Here is a 20,677-nt window from a genome sequence, read left to right as displayed (position 1 = left end):
GTAGCTTGGCCTGGGATGTGTGACGAAGCTATCAAGAAGTGAAGGATTACAAACCTGCTTGTGGGGAGATCGGAGGGAGAACGGGCCAATGACTGAGAAGTCGGCCGTGCCAGATTTCTACGTACGATGGAGTTCTCTCCATGGGGGACTCCCCTGCAACAGACGATGAGATGTGGCGTGGAGAACCAGTGTTGCCACAACCACATGTTCCCTGGTCCAGGTTCACCAAACTGTGGTACAGGCCACTGGTTGTCAGCGGAGAGGCATTCCAGAGGTGAGTTCTGTCAGATTGGGCAGTGCTCCCTGCCTGCAGCTCGGAGACAGCGGAATCCCTGCTGCTCCAGGAGAGCGAGGAATAGCGGAGTTGGGAGAGGTCAGTACTGCTGCCTGCTCTTGAGGTTGGCGGTCTGTCCCGGGTTCCTGGAATGTGGGGGAAGCAGAACGAGGTAAGAAATGGAAGCCAAAGGAATGTGCAGCACCCTCGTTCAACACAGCTCAGCTTCCCTCTAATCAAGTGGTTCTCAACCTTTTCCCCTCACTCATAAACCACCTCAAGTAATCTCTTACTAAACCCAGAGCATAGGTCTCTGTAGTTAGTAAGGGATGACTTAAGGTGGCAAATAAGTGGGAAAAAAAGGTTGAGAACCACTACTCTAATCCAACCATAACAAACATCAATCTTAACATCTCCTCAAGTGACAAACATTGGTCACAACTCATTAAGCAACTGGTGGTGTGTCAAATGCCCCATTCCCTTGCTGACAGGTCTGTCCATGGTCTCATTCACTGCCAGACTGAGTCCACCAGCAAATTGGAGGAACAACATCTCATCTTTCATCTGCGCACCCTCTAACATTGACTTCTCCGATTTCCGTTAAACCCTCTTTCTTTCTCTCTTCCCTTTTCCCTCTGTCTCTTATCACAGCCAAAATGAATTCTCACCTTCTTATCATATCCAGTTAACTCCTTTAGTTGATCTAGACTCCTCCCCTGCCATCCTTCAGTCTTTATGTTGACACTTTTCTGTTCTTTGCTCATACTTTGAGGAAGGGATCAGGCCTAAAATATTAGTACTATATCTTTACCTTCTATGGAAGCTGAGAGACTGGTTGTTGTGTGTGGAGGGAACATGGCCTCTCTGCTTGTGTGGAATGTGTGTATCAGATGGTATAGGGTCCTCCCTGTCTGAAACTCATTCAGAAGTCACATCAACTGTCAATCAAGGTTGGACTCTGGCCACCCATTAGAGCACCTTACTGTTGACTAATGTAAATCACCTCGGGTCATTATTGGCTAGAAACACAGATTAGCACTGTACATAACACCAATGGACAGCACATCCTTTCTCTCTGCCTCGTGGTCCAAGCCCCGGACATTGCTCCACACCAGGTCGCTACTGAGGACATCACTGGAAGTGTCTTCTTCTACACTGAAGATGAGCCGTAATATTGCGATCGATCAATACTCACAGAGAGCCGCACCCTGTTGGTAGAGGGAACCAGGTGGGTGTAAAAGTCCCTGTTTATAGTGTGTGACCATGTTGAGTATAGGTTCACTATTGTCAGAGTCCAACTTAGGTCCGAGTTGAAGTAGCTTAAGTGAAATTGTAATCAGGAACCATTTAACCTTCTCCCCCATTTGTCTCCTGTGTGTTACATGTGATTATAACACTTGTGTCCAAACTCATCTTCCTGTGAACCACCAAATCTGATACTCTTCCCGACACAACACCAGGTGAGTTTCTCCAGCATTTCTGTGTGCTTATGCAACAAACAATAATATTACCTGCCTCATTGCTGTTTCTTTCGTGGCTGAACTCACAACCATGGCTTGTCACACTCAGTGCCTTCTCTCCATAACGTGATGAAGTGTGTGGAAGGGGACTGATGCTCTCACTCCCCACAGCCACTTCTTCTGCACCTCGGTCTCCCAGGTGCGCATCGCTCCAGAATCCCACGCAGTTTGTGTGCACCCTGTCTACATCCAAATCTTCATCTGTGTTCCACTGATTGGTCCCAGGTGGAGAGTTTGTCTGGGTACAGCACAGCCTTCCCTCATCTTCCCCTGAGGGAGCCTTGTTCGCTGGGGGTGACTTTGGCTGAGACTTTGAGCTGGGTTTAAACTGCAAGCAGCCAAACTGTCCGGCTGGGTATCTGTGACTGGAACATGCTGGAAGACAGAGATGAAAACACAAGTGAGGAGGTGACATGTTACCTGCAGAGTAAAAAATTTACCTTTCAATTTGCTGACCCAAATGATAACCTGGTAATCATACCTGTATCGACCTGCCTTTTCCCCATATCCCTTAATTCCTTTTTTATGTAAAAATCTATCTAACTGAACCTTAAATATGTTTAATGAAGTCATCTCAACCGCTTCCCTGGGCAGAGAATTCCACAGATTCACGACTCTGGGAAAAACAGTTTTTCCTCATTTCTGTCTTAAATCTACTCCCCTGAATCTTGAGGCTGTGTCCCCTAGTTCTGGTCTCACTCCCAGTGAAAACAATTTTCCTGCCTCCACCTTGTCCACCCCTTTCACCCTTTCTTAATTTTATATGTCTCTAAAAGATCTCCTCTCATTCTTCTGAATTTGTGTGAGTATAATCCCAGGCAATTTAGTCTCTCCTCGTAGGTCAACCTCTTCATCTCCAGAATCAACCTGGTGAACCTCCTCTGGACTGCCTCCAAGGCCAGTACATCCTTCCTCAAGTATGGAGACCAGAACTGCTCACAGTTCTCCAGGTGCAGCCTCAAGAGGACCTTGTACAGTTGCAGCATGACCTCCCTGCTCTTGAATTCAATTCCTCCAGCGATGAAGGTCAACATTCCATTTGCCTTTTCAATAACCTGATGTACCTGCAATCCAACATTTTGCGATTCATGGACAAGTACTACAGCATGCTACAATTTGAGTCAGAAAAAGGAAAACAGCACATTTGAAGGCTCTTTATCTGAATCCATGCAGTATATGAAACAAGACAGACAAACTAATGGCACAAATAGAACCAAATGTGTACAAACGGGTGCTTTGCATTGTGTATGTATGTGTGTGCACCGTGGTCCAGAGAAACTCTGTTTCGTCTGGTTGTATATTAACAGTCAGATGATGATCAATGAACTTAATAGTTCAATAGCCAATACCAAGATATTTTTGCAAAATGACCTGATAGAATGGATTGCAAAATTTAATGTACGCTATTTTCATTGATGTATCTGTTTGGCTGCAGGATAACTGGTGATTTGTAGTTGAAGGATCCACAAAGGCTGCAGGAGGGCTACTGGAGACTGGCTCATGGGAACCAGAATTCAAGAGGGTGCTGAGGGCAAGAAGAGCTCCTGCAAGGCTTCCTGATCAAATCAGGTAAGTTCACAATGATAATATGAACCAAGCATTGACCGACATTAAAATCACAAGGTCACAAGATATAGGAGCAGAAGTAGACCAATTGGCATATCAAGTCTGTTCTGCCGTTCTACCATGAGTAGATCCATTCTCCCCCTCAGCCCCACTCCCCAGCTTTCTCCCCGTAACCTTGATGCCCTGACTAATCAAATATCTGTCAATCTCTCCCTTAAATACACCCAATGACCCTGCTTCAACAGTGACTCATGACCCTCTGGCTAAAGAAATTTCTCTGTATCTCTATTATAATTTTACACCTTTTTTAATCCTGAAGTTGTGCCCTCTTGTCCTAGACTCCCCAACCATGAGAAACAACCATGCCCCATCAACTCTGTCCAGGCCTTTCAACATTCAAAATATCTCCATGAGCTCCCCCCTCATCCTTCTGTACACCAAAAAGTACAGCCCAAGAGCTGACAAATGTTCCTCATTCTTGGTATCATTCCAGTAAATCACCTCTGAACCCTCTCCAATGCCAGCACTCATTTCTCAGAAAAGGCACCCAAAAGTGTACACAGTCTTCCAAGTGAGGTCTCTCCAGTGCTCTATCGAGTCTCAACATCACATCCCTGCTCTTATATGCTCTTCTTCTAGAAATGAACACCAACAGTGCATTCGCCTTCTTCACTACTGACTCAACCTGGAGATCAACCTTTAGAGTGTCCTGCTTTACCCAAGTGCATGGCTGTCCGCTTTCCAAAGCTGTATTTCATCTGCCGCCCTGTCCCCATTCTCTTAATCTAGCCAAGTCTACCTGCAGCCTTTCAGTGTCCTCAGCATCAACTATTTTGGTATCATCTACAAATTCAAAAATATGTCATACAATTTAAAAAAATCTCTCCCCAAGGCGCAAAAACCTGACCGTAAATGTGGTCTGGTCAGAACCATTGTTAATGAAAGTATGAAGCTTCCACGTCAGAAGATGCAGGGATTAGAAAGGTGTGGACCCTGTGCAAGCAGCAGTTTTATACAAAGGAGTCAGAACCCTGTAGAACAGGAAACTTTCAGCATCCACTGAAAGACGACCGTGACTTTAATCAGGTAAAATGAAAGGAAGCTCAAGCTAATCCAGCAAAAAATGTAAACACGGACTAACAGTCTTAAAAGAGGTAACAAGGGGGAAAGATTAAAGTTTAAAGTTATTGTCAGAGTACATACATAATATCACATACAACCCTGAGATTCCTTTCCAGGCAGAATTACCACTTATTGGTAATGCAAAGAGCTGTACTCAACAAGATATATACTCAGGTAAACAAATAAAGAAATGTAAACAAACTGATTGTGCATTACAGAGGGAAAAATGAATTAATAAAGTGTAAAAGTACGAGTCCTTAAATGAGACCCTGATTGAGTTTGTCGTTGAGGAGTCTGATGGTGGAGGAGTAACAGCTGTTCCTGAACCTGGTGGTGTGAGTCTTGTGGCACCAATAGTTCTTTCCTGATGGCAGCAATGAGAACAGAGCATCTGCTGGGTGGTGTGGGTCCTCGATGATTTCTGCAGCTGTCTGATGGCAGCATTCCCTGTAGATGTTCTCGGTGGTGAGGAAGGGTTTGCCTGTGATGTCCTGGGCTGTGTCCATTACTTCTTGCAGGGCTTTACATTCAGGGGTATTGGTGTCTCCATACCAGACCAACATCACCTACAGTTAACATGGGCTCTTCGTGGCTGAGGCAGGAGAATGAGGCAGTGGAAGAGAAATTAAATATTTTGCATCTGTCTTCACAGAAGGAGAGAAGAGAACTGCCCAGAAGTAATGCAGAAGGAGAGGTGGATCAAGTCCCTTCTTGGAAACACATCCTGTAGACAAATTAATCTGGAGTTGCTGGATTTGTTGATAGTCTATACAAATTTCTGCCATGTCGAGGCCACAGGTAAATTGGAGGAACAACATCTTACATTCCCTCCTGACAGTCTCCAACCAGATGGCATCAACATTGACCTCCAATTCCCAGTAACCCTTTCCCTCCTCGGTTCTCTTGCTGTCCCTCATCCCTCTGACTCCTTCACCTCTTTCCCCTCCCCATCACCCACACCTTCCCTCCTCCAGCTCTCCACCCTTTTCTTTCTCCTGTCGGAGAGCATCTTTCTCAGCTGTCCACCCCCTCCTCGTATCACTTCAGCTCCTTTCTCTTCTTCCCCCCTCCCACCTGCATCATATGTCACCTCACAGCCCGTGCTCCTCTTCCCTTCTCTCCCCACCCCACCCCAACTTTATTATTCAGGAAGTTACCCAACCTGGCATTCCTCCTGAAGGATCTAGGCCTAAAACATTGGCTGCCTTTGTGAAAAGAAACCAGAGCACCTGGAGAAAGCCAACACAGACACAGAGAGAGCATGCAAACTCCACAGTTACAGGCCTGGAGGTTAGCATCAAACATTATGGCTGAGTTGTGAAGCAGAAGCTCTACTGCGTCACTGCAGCTGTGAAAGTTCCCCCCAAACCCTCTCTCTCACTGAGTGCCCTCTCTCCCTCCCTCTCTCTATGCCATGCTTTCTTTCACTCTCTCCGCTTTGTCTCCTCTCCTGCAATTCTCTCTCATACTTTCTCCCTTCCTCTTTTCTTTGTGCCTTCTCTCCAATCTCTCTCCTCTCTTCCTCATCAGCCAGTATGTTAATGATGCACGTGTATGCCTGTGATATATATGTTTAATTTATCCCTCAAAAGCAAGCAGATCAAAATTCCTACACCCCCCCGTGATAGTGACCTAGAGAACAGCAGCAGTGCATCTCAAATGCTTCCTTGAACTATTTTCTTTATGATTTGTTCATCTGTCATTGTCCTTTGTTTGCAAATTGGACGGACAGCACTTCTGTTAGCTCCTGGAGTGAACAGAATGATGTATTACTGCCTTCCTAAAGCAAGCAATCACTGTGAGGGGAAGATTCTTCCTTTGCAATATGTTGCCAGTGGCTGGGGCACCATTGTCTAAACACAGGGTCAGGGCAAAGTCTATGGGATTTACAGAGGTTGGTCGAAGATCTCTCTGACTTTATTCATCTTTTATGTCACTAATGTGAATGGCGTGCGACATTTCTTAACCTCCAATCAGAAATGGCCTTTGATCCTGAAGAGAGAGACTGGGGTGAGTGAAGGGATGCCATATTGGCATGCTGGTGTCCATTCTCACCAGAGGGAAATCACAGTGGGGAATTCTCCAGGAAACAGTGCAGGAGTGTGTGGGCAAAGTCGTCTCTGAGACACACTGAGCAGATGCTTTGAGCTGAACAGGGTACACTCCAAAGCAAAAACAAAAAACTCCTCGCCCAAATCTGATGGATAATGAAGGGCTTTAACTCATGATCCTAATGGATACAAGTTCATAGCTGGTGGGGAAATTAAATTCAGATAATGAAATTAAATGAGATTAACGGAATAAAAAGCTGGTCTCAATTTCCAGGAGATCACCTGACTGTTGAAGCTTTTTCAGGGAAAGAAATCCGGTGTCATTGCTCTGTCTGTGACTCCAGGCACATCTTAATGTAGTTGACTCTTTGACTGCCCTCTGAGTCAGCTGTAAACCACTTCATTATCAAGAAGATGGCACATATGGTAGCCAGAACCGTACAATTGAACCAAGTAATGGAAGGTGTGGCCCAAACTGTACGGCAAGGACTCTAGTAGAGGTAAATGTGTACGTCAAGTTTTGCTGATGCTACAACTGCAATGGTCTTGTAAGGGTTCATTCTAATTCTGCCAACAACACATGAAATGACCCATCCCACCCTGGTCACACTCTTTTCACATCCCCTTCCTCTTCTATCAGGCAGAAGATATACATTCTGCATTCATGGACGGTTAATTTCCTGCTATGATTAGACTCTGAAATAGACCCCTCACTGGTAAACCATGATACCTTTGGACTTTTAACTGTTCTCCATACCCTGCCTTATTATAACACAACTCCTTATATTGTAGTTTATTTATTGTTTACGATTGCGCTATCATCGTCCTTACAGGACGGTGACCACAGCAGCGGACCAGTGAGGGTCTCAGTGGCTGAGGGACCTACAGTCTGTGGGTGACATGGTCAGGGGACCAACGTGGGCTGCTGGAGATTGGCTCACAGGAGCCAGGCATCAGAACTGGGATTCAAGAGGGTGCTGAGAAGGACTCCCGAAGGGACCTTGGGTGCTGAAGGCTTCCTGATCGTGTCAGTGGTTTGGATCTGGAGCTCGGGCGGCCGATGAATTGAACAGGAGTCAGTGTGGCTGCAGAGATTTTGGGAGGGCTGGAAGTGAATCCACGGACACTCAGTGACTCTGAAGGGACTCTCTTTTGCTTCTCTTTCTCTCATACTGTAAGGGCGCCAGGTGACAATTTCATGTAATATTACACGCTCTTTTCTCTTACATGACAATAAAGGCATCCTAAATCTTCTGTATGAATTGCTATAACTGCATAGCTCTCAAAACAACTTTCCATTATATCTTGATACATGAGACAAAAATCAGGATGTAACTCAGGCACATGCTCCACAGCAATCCTTTCCCTCTCTCTGCCTGTAGATTCCAAAAGCAGGCCAAACAGCCCCATCCAGCCCCCTCCTCACCTCTCTAATGCCCCCCACCCCCTCAAAACCTCATACGCCAGACCGTTTCAAATAATCAGAGAGGTCATCATTGATCTGGGCTATCCAATGAGGAAGCGGCAGATCCTTGGAGGCCGATTTCTGATCATCGCTGCATGCCTGGGGTCGCCACAAGGAACAACGGGGAGGCTGGGGGTGCAGGTTTATGCAGCAGGTTCCCTACACAATTCCCAGCCACGTCCCATCTGTTCTGCAGCAACGACATGAATGACATGTGTCAGGAGACCCCTAGCTGTGTAAACCTGCCCATTTCTTTGGCTGAAGACCTGCACACATCACCCACCATATGTTGGGCCGCTGTGGTGATGTTCCCAGGAGTACGGGTGCCAGTTCTGATCAAGGGCAGCTCACAAATGCCTGTGCAATCAACTGACACACACTTCACCAATGAAACCATTCAGCTGAACAAGAATTTACCCAACGCATTGTTTGAACAAGATTCCTGTTGTACAGGCACAGTTTACCAGCTTATTAAATGGGATTTGCTTTATTGCCCCTGGTTTGATGACTAAGTCACAGAATCATATTGTGTACAAGTCATTCAGCCCATTGTTCCAATGCTTGCTCTGGAATGACCCACCAAATAGTCTCACTCTTTCTCCCCCAGCCCTGTGGATTCATCCCCAACAACTCCTTTCCCAACTCCCTTTTATATATTCTTATTGATGCCGCCTCCAGTACTGGCTCCCAGATCTCGACCCCTCCAAAATTAAAACATTTGTCCAGGAATACTTCATCAAGTCTTGAGTCCTCTGTTACCTAACGGTCGGAGCTATGCTATGACAGTGCCAGCGACCCGGGTTTGAATCCTGTGCTGTCTGTAAGGAGTTTGTACGTTCTTCCCGTTTCTGTGTGTTTCCTGCGGTGCTCCGGTTTCCTCCTACCCTTCAAACTGTACGGGGTCGTAGGTCAATTGGGGTATTTGGGCAGTACGGGCTCATGAGCTGGAAGGGCCTGTTACCGCGCTGTATGTCTGAATTAAAATTAAATGAATGCTAACAATACCATATGCTCCCTAGCTTCTTCCCTGGACTGCTTCTCCTCCCTCCCACAGTTGGACTAGAACTTATGGGATGGGTTGAATGGCATCCTCTCTGTGTTTCTCTCATTTCCATACATGGCTCTGTGTGAAATTCGATTTGAGGACTCTCCTAGGAGTGGATGAGAGTCCTTGCCCTGCATAAAATGTGCCATGTAATTTACGATGTTAAACTCACATGAAGACCTCCTTTCCTCGTCAATTATTGAAGTGCCATTTTTAACCCTTTGACATTTGCTTTGATTGATTTGTCAGAAATTAACTGCAATGTAACATCTTTTTTGCACAGAGGGTAGTGTGTACGTGGAATGAACTGCCAGAGGAAGTGTAGAGATAAGGTTAATATAGGTACATAGACAGGCAAGGTTTAGGGAGATATGGGGAGAATGCAGGAAAACAGGACTGGCTTGGGTAGGTATTTGGATGGCATGAACAGATTGGGCCAAAGGGCCTGTTTCTCTGCTGTAAAGCTGTATGGCTCTGTAATTTTCATGCGCGTCACTGGGTTTACCTGAAAGTGTCTGGATATCCCTCAGGGAAATGGGTGACTCTGTGTTCAATGCTCCAGGGAAGAGAGTCCGGGGCTCGCTGGTGAAATTCCAAGGCAATTGGTGACTGTCAGATGAAGTCTTCATGTGAGCCATGAATCTGGGGCAAGGCAGCGACGGTCTACTCAGATTTACCTGCAGGTGGAACTGACACAATACCAACAGAAAGGTTTTAGTGTAAAGGCCATAAGACGTTGGAGCAGAAGTAGGCCATTCAGTCCATCAAGTCTGTTCTGCCATTAACTAAAGAGGGAACAAGCAAACTAACCACATCATTCTACAAGCCAACCTTTGGATGAGATGTGCATTGCAATGGAAAACGGCCATTCATTCCAACTATGCATAGTAGAACGATGACCAGCAGGTGGTCTGTAGAATTCTCTACAATTCAATCGATCATCTACTTCTCAGCTGCTCTGAAAGCCTCTGCATCCATCTCCCCCTCAGTGGGTTCCAGATACCAACCACCTCTGGGTGAAAAACATTCCTCCTCATGTCCCTCTGCATCTCTTGCCTCTAAACCGATGCCTTCCAGATGTAGACAACTGTGCTTCAGTGAATAATTTCTTTGGTATAGAAACCAGAAGACCAGCACCTATAGTTTCAAGAATAGTTCTCTTCCAACAACTACCAGGCTCTTGAACCTCTCCAGACTGCCCTAACCCTATCCTTGAACTACTTCAGGATCTTCAAAACATTCATCTGCACCACTGAAACATTTTTTGCACTAACTGCAACTATGAATATTTATTTATCCTCTGATATTAAGTACCTCTTTGTCTGTCCCATGGCAATATTGCAGTTACTTAATTCATACCATTGCTGTTGGTACATCTTGTGTACCTGTATAGCTGCAGAAAATAAGAATGTTGGTCCATCTGATTTCAGATTTTTTGTAACAGCACATACATGGCATCACATACAACCCTTAGAATCCTTTTCCCGCAGGCATGGGTGAATTACCACTTATTACCTGTCCAAAAAAAAAATCTGTACACAATGAGCACATGTAAACAAATTTTTTTTTTTCTTTGGCTTGGCTTCGCGGACGAAGATTTATGGAGGGGGTAAAAAGACCACGTCAGCTGCAGGCTCGTTTGTGGCTGACAAGTCCGATGCGGGACAGGCAGACACGGTTGCAGCGGTTGCAGGGGAAAATTGGTGGGTTGGGGTTGGGTTTTTCCTCCTTTGCCTTTTGTCAGTGAGGTGGGCTCTGCGGTCTTCTTCAAAGGAGGTTGCTGCCCGCCAAACTGTGAGGTGCCAAGATGCACGGTTTGAGGCGTTATCAGCCCACTGGCGGTGGTCAATGTGGCAGGCACCAAGAGATTTCTTTAGGCAGTCCTTGTACCTTTTCTTTGGTGCACCTCTTTTACGGTGGCCAGTGGAGAGCTCGCCATATAACACGATCTTGGGAAGGCGATGGTCCTCCATTCTGGAGACGTGACCCATAAACAAATAAAGAAATATAAACCAACTGCATTACAGAGAGGACAAAAATAATCAATAAAGTGCACAAGTCCGAGTCCTTAAGTGAGTCCCTGATTGAGTTTGTCGTTGAGGAGTCTGATGGCGGAGGGGGAGCAGCTGTTCCTGAACCAGGTGGTGCAAGTCTTCTGGCACCAAGACGTCTTTCCTGATGGCAGCAGCGAGAACAGAGCGTGTGCTTGGTGGTGTGGATCCTTGATGATTGCTGCTGCTCTCCAATGGCAGTGTTCCCCAGAGATTTTCTTGATGGTGGAGAGGGTTTGACCTGTGATGTCCTGGGCTGTGTCCACTAACTTTTGTAGGGCCTTAGAGTCAAGGGTATTGGTGTACCCATACCAGACCGTGATGGATCTAGTCAGCACATTTTTCACCACACATCTGTAGAAATTTGTCACATACCAAACCACCACAAACCCCCGAGGAAGTAGAGGTATTGATGTGCTTTCTTCACGATGCCATTAGTGTGTCCAGGAAAGATCTTCCAAGATAGTGACTCCTAAGAACTTAAAATTTCTCATCCTCTCTGCCTCTGACCACACCCGTTCCCACCCACCCAACGATCACTTGTACACCTCTGGTTTTCCCTTTCTGAAGTCAACAATCAGTTCAAGGTTGTTGTTGGTGCACCATTCAGCCAAGTTTTCAATATCCTTCCACCATGCTGATTTATAGCCGTTTTTAATATAACCCACTACCGTGGTACCATTGGCAAATTTGTAGATGGTGTTATTGTCGTACCGAACCACACAGTCATAGGTGTACAGAAGGTAGAGCAGGGGGCTAAGAACACAGCCCTGTGGTTCTCTGGTACAGATGGACATTGTGCTTGTGCATTTGACAATCACCTCTTGTGAACATGTTCATTGTTACTGTGGAGGTGGGAAGTCAGGAGGGAATGGCACGGAAGCATGAAGAAACGGGTGGGAAGAGCTGCTTTGCTTTCCTCATGGATGTCAGCAGGCCACCTCGCCAACAGTTCAATGAGTAAATCTGCAGACAAAAATGCTGGAGGAACTCACAAGTCACGCAGCGCGTCATAAAGATAAAGATACATAACCAACATTTATTTTGCCTGAGCCCTTTATCAAGGCAGTTAAAAACACAGAATTGCTGGCAGAACTCAGCAGGTCCAGCAACATCCATAGGAGGGACCTGAGCCCTTCCACAAGGCAGGAGGGGCTCAGGCCCAATTCATCGGGAATATATGTTTACCTCCTGTGGACGTCGCGAGACCTGCTGAGTCACTCCAGCATTTCTGTGTGTTTTTACTACAATTGCAGCATCTTTTCCTCCTTCATTGTTAGGCTGGCTTTTTGCTCGTACCTTAATCCAGGGGTAGGTAGCAGGGCTCAGGCCTGAAACATTCGTTATGTATCTTTACTACACAAAGAATGCTGCATTACTTGCTGACTTTCTCCAACATTTTTGTGAAAATCTCCCCAGCAGGATATGGCATGACAATAAATGTTCCTCTCTCCCCTCCACTCCAGGATCCCTCTGCCTCTGATTGAAGCCAAAACATCACTTAATATCTGGCAACCTTTCGCTTCACGGTGAAGTGACTAGAGCAGCAAATATTGACACTGAATAGACGGTGCAATACATCACACAGGACTGCGGGCTGACTGACGGCCTGTATACGGCAGCGCCGGATCTGACCGCCACAAGAAGATAGGGCAAATATTTAATGACAATAATTTTTCTAAGTGAGTGGCGCTTCCTTCCTTGTGAATGGGGGATTAATCATGGCTTAGTGAAGGCTGTGGCATCTGTACATTTGAGGCCAGCTCATATAAGCCAGGTGTCTGAACTAGATCCAAATCCAACATAAATCATGGCCATTTAGCCACGCTGGTTCTTTGAAAGAGTTCTCAAGTTTGAGACTAAAACGTGCTGGAGGAACTCAGCAGGCCTCAACGTCCATGGGTAGTAAAGGGCCGAGGCCTGAAACGTCGACTACCTTTAGCTCCCTATGGGCACTGCGTGACCTGTCGACTTTCTCCAGTAACTTTCGTCCAGCGTCTGCACATTTTCTTGTTAGTTTGAATATGATTCATATTCATAGAACATAGAATATTACAGAACCCTACAGGCCCTTTGGCCCGCAATGTTGTGCTGATCCATATATATCTCGCAAAATAATCGAAATCCTCCCTACCTCATAACCCTCTATTTTTCTTTAATCTGTGTGAAGAGTCTCTTAAATGCCCCTGATGTTTCAGCATCCATCACCCAACACCTTCCTCCCAGGTCAGGTCATGTGAAAAAAACTTACCCCAGATGTCTCCACTAAACTTTCCTCCCTTAACTTTCTGCTCGTCCTCTGCTGTTTGCTAGTCCTACCCTGGGAAAAAGGCACTGACTGTCCACCTTATCACCCCTCTCGTAGGTGCAGTTGAAATCAGTGCAGGGGCTGCGACGAGGTGGGGCTTTGCAAGGTAAGGAAATCATCTACTTATGATGTGCCCATTGAGGAGTCCAAGAGCAGCAGGAAAGAGTCTGTTCAGTGAAGGGTTATGGCCTGAAACACTGACTGCCTCTGCTCACCGTGGATGCTGCCTGACCCGTTGAGTTTTTCCACCACTTCATGTGTTGCTCTGTGGTTCTTGTGGGGTGTGCCTTCAAACTCTTCTGCCCAATGGATTACAAAAATGATAGGAAGCTTTTCACACACAATAAAAATGCAGATGATTCAAAGATAGACGGAGGGACAGGTAGTGAGAAGGAAGCAAAGAGGCCACAGAGAGACTCAGGTGGATGAGGAGAATGGGCAAAGAAGAGGAAATGAAATACAATCATGGAAAGTGTACATTGGTAGAAGGAATAAAAAGGCCGACTGTTATTTGGATGGGGAGAAAATTCAAAATTCGGAGGGGCAAAGGGACTTGGAGGTCCTCGTGCAGGATCCCCTAAAGGATACAAGAGCAGGGATGAGATGTTGAGGCTTCATAAGGTACTGGTGAGGCCTCACTTGGAGAATGGGTACAGTTTTATTTAAGAAAGGACGTGCTAGCATTGGAGTGGGTTCCAGGAAGTTTCACAAGAATGATTCTTGCAATGAAGGGATTAGCATATGAGGAACATTTCACAACTCCTTGAAGTTCAGAGTGAGGGGGGACCTTATGGAAGGATTTCAAATGTTGAAAGGCTGGACAATAAATGTGGCAAGATTATTTCCTGTCTTGGGGAGAGGGCACAACTTCAGGATTGAAGGGCGCCCATTTAAAATAGAGATGGGGAGGAATTTCTTTAGCCAGAGAGTGGTGAACCTCTGGAATTTGCTACCATGGTTGGCTGTGGAGGCTAGGTCATTGGGTGAATTTGAGGCAAAGATGGGTATCTGAATCGTCAAGGTATCAAAGGATATGGGGAGAAGGCAGAGGAGTGGGGCTGAGTGGGACAAAGCACCAGCTCATGATAGAATTGTGGAACAGACTTGATAGGCCGAATGGCCTAGCTCTGCTTCTCTATCTTACCGTCGATGATCTTATGAATACAATTTAACATCCATTTCTGTGGATTGCTGAACAATATCTTGTTTTCTGTGATCTTCACATGGTCTGGGAGAATCAGCCTCAACTGTAACCTGGTTAAATCCCCGAAGACTGACCAGAACAACAGATTGGATTTTTAATCATTGAGATCTGTTCCTTCTAATTAGTGGTATCAGAGTCCCTGAGACAGAGGAGCCGATTGTGTGGGAGCTTGGTCTTTGAGCAGGGAAATCTGATTAGCAGCCTGAGCCAGAAACTGGTCCACAGTACAGCTTAGTTTAGTCTTTATTTGGTCTGCACAGAAATGATGCGGTATCGCAGCCCTCCCAAGGTACCTCAGCTAATTACGGAATAATCCAGGCCCAACAATCTACTCCATTTTAACAAGGGAAGATGTGCCGTCCTCTCTCTGACTTTCAATTGTTTCAGGATGTACCAAAATGTTTACCAGCAAGGTCCCACAGTGTAATGGAGACCTGATGGTTCACCTGGAAATGACCAGGAGAGTTCTCCTGGTCTTCAAAATGGTGCCATGGGGTCTCTTATTGTCAGCTGAGACACTTGATTCAATTCATTCAAGAGACTGCATCTCACCGCACCCCCCCCCCCCCCACCCCAAATCTTTGGATAAGAACATAAGGAACAGGAGTAGGAGTCGGCCATCCAGCCCGTCAATCCTGGTCCACCATTCAATAAATATCATGGCTTATCTGGCTGTGGACTCAGCTCCACTTATCTGCCTGTTCCCCATAGCCATTAATGCCCCTACTTGGCACAAATCTATTAACTACATTTTAAGTAAAATTCAGCAGGTCCTTTATGTAGAAAAGGTAAAGATAGAAAACCAACATTTCAGGCTTGAGCCCTTCATCTTTGCTGCAAAAAGGACACTGTTTGACCAGCTGAGTTTCTCCAGCATCATGAGTTTTACTTCATCCTCGGTGTCTGCAGACTTTTATCTGCACTTTAACTATATTTAATGTGGCAGCCTCTTGAGGCAGCACGGTTAGAGTAGTGGTTAGCGCAATGTGGTTACAGCGCCAGTGACCCAAGTTCGAATCTGGCACTGTCTGGAAGGAGTTTGTACATTATCCCTGTGTCTGTGTGGGTTTCCTCTGGGTGCTTTGGTTTTCTCCCACCCTACAAAATGTATGGGGGGGGGGGTGCAGGTTAATTGGGTGTAATTGAGCAGCACAGGTTCGTGGACCGAAAGGGCCCGATACCGTGCTGTACATCAAAATCTAAATTCCACAGATTCACTACTCACTGGGAAAAGCAGTTCCTCCTTATCTCCATCTTAAATTTACTCCCACATTAGATCAAATCCCCGAGTTGTAGTCAGAGAGGGTTCTATCCTCTAGGATCATCCTCTGTGCCGAGGTGTACATCTAAGGTTTTGGTAAAGACTTAAGGAATCATTCAGCAGGGAAACAGGCCTTTGGTCTACTATTCCTGCCAACCACCGACCTCCCGTTGGCACCAATCCCGTTTTATTCTCTTCAGATTCCCAAAACCTCTCCTAGTGTGTAGCCGAGTGGTAGATTTAGAACAGCCAGTCGGAAGGGAGAGCAGAGGAGATTGACTAGGATGTTGCTGGGACTGGAAGGTTTGGGGAGAGGTTGGATCTTTATTCCCCAAAGTGAAGGGTCACATTATCAAAATTTATAAAGTCATGAGGAGAATGGATAAAGTGAATGCTCACAGTCTTGTCCCAGGGTCAACAATTCTAAAACTTGAGAGCACAGGTTTAAATTTATTTAAATGCGATTTTTTTTTTAAATTTAGACATGCAGGCCCTTTTGGCCCAACAGCCTGTGTCATCCAATTACACCTAATTGGCCCACAACCACAGCTACATTTAGGGTAAGAAGGGAAAGATTTAGGAGGGACGTGAGGAGCAACATTTTCACTTAGAGAGTGGTCCATATGTGGAATGAGCTGCCAGAGGAAGTGTAAGAAGTAGATGTGTTGATGATTTTCAAAAGACATTCTCAACAGGGTCTCTATGGGGGGCTACAGCACATTTAAGTAAAAGCCTCATCTTCTTTTCACCTCATATAGCAGAAATATTTTTTTTTATATGGTTGGTCGGAGAGAAGTCCGGAAGAAACCCAAACTTGACTGCTTCATAGGGAAGGAGGCCCATAAACTTTGAACAGAGTCCCGGGGGCCATGGGCGAAGAGAGGATGAGAATGGCTGGGATAGACAACTTGGATGAGAAGGGCTCAGAAGAATATACGGTATCCGGCACCTATGGGGATTGGTAGATGCCAGGTAAGTGTTTGCCAGTTGCTTGAGATTGTGCATTGCGTGATTTGCGAGCTGACGGCGTGGCACATCATTTTTAATCTTCCATATTTTCAATCTTTTTATTTTATTTTTTGGGGGGTGGTGAGCTGCCGGTAACTTGAATTCCAGATCACTGGGATTTCACTGCATATCAAATGCAGGTAATGGAATTACCCTAGAATGCCATTTTGGTCAGTATGGACATGTGGGGCCAAAGGGCTTGTTCTAGGCTGTCTGATTCACCCCACCCAATTCTTAGTATCTGGAGGTTACAGGGAGAACTTGGTGAAGGTGAAGACGGAAGCTGGGTCATTGGACCTGCTCTTGTACCATTGAATCACCATGACAGTTTGTGCTTATGGCTTGGGTCATAAAACACTAGTCAGTTAGAATGGACGAGTAGTCAGACTTAACTAGTGGGCAAGCACTTACACCAGTTACCACAAATGAGGTCATGTCATTAGGAAAATATTGGAAGCACTTTACTTTGCTTCAGAACGATGCCACAGGGTATCTGAGAGGCTATTCAGGGCTCAGTTTAAAACCTCGTTCAAATCTCTGCACCTCTGGCAGTGAAGCATTTACCACAGAGGGGATAATAAGCTAGAAAGTGTGTAGAAAAGATTCTCAAGGAGCAGCTGAGTAGTCTGGGATGTTTCTCCCTGGGGCTTTGGGGGAGGGGGTTGAAGGGGAGAAAGTTTATAAAATCAAGAGGGGCATAGATAAGGTAAACAGTCACAGCCTTTTCCCCCAGTGCTGGGAGGGTCTCAAACTAGAGGGAAAAGATTTAAAGAGTGACAGGGACCTTCTTCACACATGTGAAACAGGCTGCCAGAGGAAGGAACAACAGTGGTGTTCAAAGGGCAGGCATGTGGAAAGGAAAGGAGACATGGCCTGAACACAAGAAATTGGGACTAGCTTGGTCAGCAGGGAGAGGTTGGCTGAATGGCCTAATTCCATGCTATGACTCTACAACCTCGATGGGATTTAAACCCACAATATTCGTAATCCAAGATGATAATATTACCCTCTGTTAGGGACACCCAAAGTTCTCCAGAAAACAGAGGTCATTGAAAGGGTGACACAGTTAGTACAACGCTGTTACAGCGCCAGCGATCAGGACCAGGGTTTGAGTCCCACGCTGTCTGTAAGGAGATTGTACTTTCTCCCCATCTCTGTGTAGGTTTCCTCCCACCTCCAAAAAAATAATGTACTGAGAGTTGGGTGTAATTGGGTGGCACGGGCTCATGGGACGAAAGGGCCTGTTACCGAGTTGTATAACTCATCTACAATTTAAATAGAAACATTCATCAGGCTGTTCAGCCCTTCAAGCCTGGTCCTTACCACTTCACTTCTTTTGGTATATTTCATCTTTCTGGTGAAAGGAGGTGCAGTGGCTCCACCTGGTACCTCACTCAGTTGCAAAGGTTTCGGGTCAGTTGAAGCCGATTCCAAATGAAACAACCCGAGCAGGTGTTTTGAAAAAGGATGACTAATAAAAAGCAAAGTCTGTGAGCAGATAGATTGATGAAATGTGGCATGTAAATAAAACCATGCTAGAGGCAGTAAGAACTCTTAATCTTAAAGTCAATTGGAAACAATTTCAGTTCAATTAGAGTAAAAAGAATTTCTTTGCCATAAAGCACAAAAATTCCCACTCAATGCTGGCGCAAGGTTTGCTCTCTGGGATGCGAACAATAGACTCTGAGTGATCTAATAAGGGATTTGTATTCAGAAGCACAGTAAAGCCACAAGCATATTTAACCCTTCAAGCAGCCGATACCCTCTCCTGGTTCAGAAGCGCAAAGGTTTTGTGTTTGAGCATTGATTATTGTGATTAGTCTCAATGGATGGTCACCTGTCCTGAGAGAATATGGTGGAAGATGAGATGCTGACAGCACCAAAGTGTCTAGACCAGCCCTGAATCATCTAGACCAGCTAATCTCAACAGATGCCTGGTAGCCCCCCTGGGGTCCACAGCACATTTAAGTAAAAGCCTTGATTTAGAACATAGAACATTCCTGCACAGTACAGACCCCTTGGCCCACAATGTTGTACCTACCAAAACAATACTAAACCCACCCTACCCCATAACCCTCTATTTTCTTCCATCCATGTGCCTGTCTAAGGGTGCCTTAAATATCCCTAATATTTCAGCCTCCACCACCACCCTTGGAAAAACATTCCAGGCCCCCACAGTTCTCTATGTAAAAAAGACTTAACCCTGACTTCTCCCCTAAATTTCCCTCCCTTCACTTTGTACACATGTCCTCTGGTGTTTGCTATTCCTGCCCTGGGAAACAGGTGCTGGCTGTCCACCATTCTATGACTCTCAGAATCTTACAGACCTCTATTAAGTCTCCTCTCATCTTCTTCACTCCAAAGAGAAAAGACCCAACTCCTCTAACCTTTCCTCATAAGACTTATTTTCCAATCCAGGCAACATCCTGGTAAATCTCCTCTGCGCCTCTCCATAGCTTCCACATCCATCCAATAATGAAATGAATGGGACTGAACACAATACTCTAAGTGTGGTTTCACGTAACATAAACATCTTGCATTAATTTTTTTTAATGTAGTTGGTAGGAGAGAAGTACTGAAGCAACCAAAACTTGACCTTTACAGGGAAGGGGGCTCATTAACCTTGAGGAGAGTCCTGCAGGAGGCATAGCTGAAGAAAGATTGAGAATGGCTGCTCTAGATGTTGAAGGCTAAGGGACAAGGGCTGGAGGATGGATTAACAAGGATGGGTGTCAATAGCTAGATTGGACATTGTGGGCCAAATAGCCTGTTTCTGCGCTCTAGGATCAATGAGTCTCGAAATATGAATTGTTCCAAGCGGGTGTTCTTTTAAAATGGAGCTGCATAGAGATGCAGTTTTGCAGTGAGAGGAATTCTGTATTCCAGATTATGAAGGCTGGATCATTCGAAGTATTGTGAGGTGACAATAGATAAAGTTTAGAAAGGTCAACAGGAAGGGATCTGAATTGAAAGAGGAGATGAAGCCATGGTCCTATTGAATGGTAGGGCAGGTTCGAGAGGCCAACTGGCTAACTCCTGCTCTCCCTCTAAGACAGGGAACAGAAAATTAGCTTGGCGATCATGTTGGCTTTCCTAGTGGGGAGCATCAGACACTCATCAAGTTCATATTTCTGTATAAATGGAGGCAAATTAATGCAAACTCTGTTAATACAACTCCATTAGTGTGGTTACTTGGCAATGTAGTTTTGGTATCAACACCAGTAGTTCCTGCACTGAGTTTCTGAATCAGGCACTGATCAGAGCAGCAACCCAAGGCCATCGGTTCAGAGGGGCATATTGTCTTGATAAAGAGCATGAGCTTATTGTCATACACATTATTCAATGTACACGTGCACGGGAATTCTTACTTTCTGCAACTGAACAATTATCGTAGGGCAAGGAAGGTTTCTCAGCAATAGTACAGAGGGGCTTGTGATTATGTTATTGGCAGATCTGAGACCTCTGCTACTGGTCCAGAGGAAGGAGCTCAAACCCCACTGGGAAGTTTGAATCCAGTTAACTCAATATTCCAGGATATAAAGTTAAGTATCAGTAAAGGTGAATCTAAAACTCAGTGCATTCAAAGCTCTCTGAGGAAGGAAATCTGCCTCAATGTGGACAAGACGAAGGAGATGATCGTGGACTTCAGGACCAGGAATAACCACCCTCCACTACACATCAACAACTCTGTAGTAGAGGGAGTGGAGAGGACAAAGGTCACCGGAGTTCACTGAACTAGTGACCCGTTGTGGACTCAACATCTCCTCACTTATCAGGAAGGCACACCTGTGACTGTACTTCC

At 45.6% G+C, this 20,677-nt stretch overlaps 1 protein-coding gene across 6 annotated transcripts in view; it reads right to left on the bottom strand.

The window, feature by feature from the left end:
• Positions 1 to 20,677, bottom strand: part of LOC138746261 (uncharacterized) — a 121,590-nt gene that overhangs the window by 75,391 nt on the left and 25,522 nt on the right. For 5 of the 6 annotated variants that reach the window (XM_069904380.1, XM_069904381.1, XM_069904385.1 and 2 more), the window contains 3 exons: positions 9,549 to 9,732; positions 1,786 to 2,169; positions 55 to 420 (listed from right to left, as the gene is read on the bottom strand). In XM_069904380.1, coding sequence (XP_069760481.1) covers positions 55 to 420; positions 1,786 to 2,169; positions 9,549 to 9,732 — 934 coding nt within the window. The remainder of the gene's footprint in view (positions 1 to 54; positions 421 to 1,785; positions 2,170 to 9,548; positions 9,733 to 20,677) is intronic. The other variant, XM_069904382.1, reaches the window with a different exon arrangement.

Source organism: Narcine bancroftii, chromosome 11 (assembly GCF_036971445.1).
Source record: "Narcine bancroftii isolate sNarBan1 chromosome 11, sNarBan1.hap1, whole genome shotgun sequence".
In the NCBI taxonomy this organism is placed as follows: Eukaryota; Metazoa; Chordata; class Chondrichthyes; order Torpediniformes; family Narcinidae; genus Narcine; species Narcine bancroftii.
This window is presented reverse-complemented; position numbering and strand designations above follow the sequence as displayed.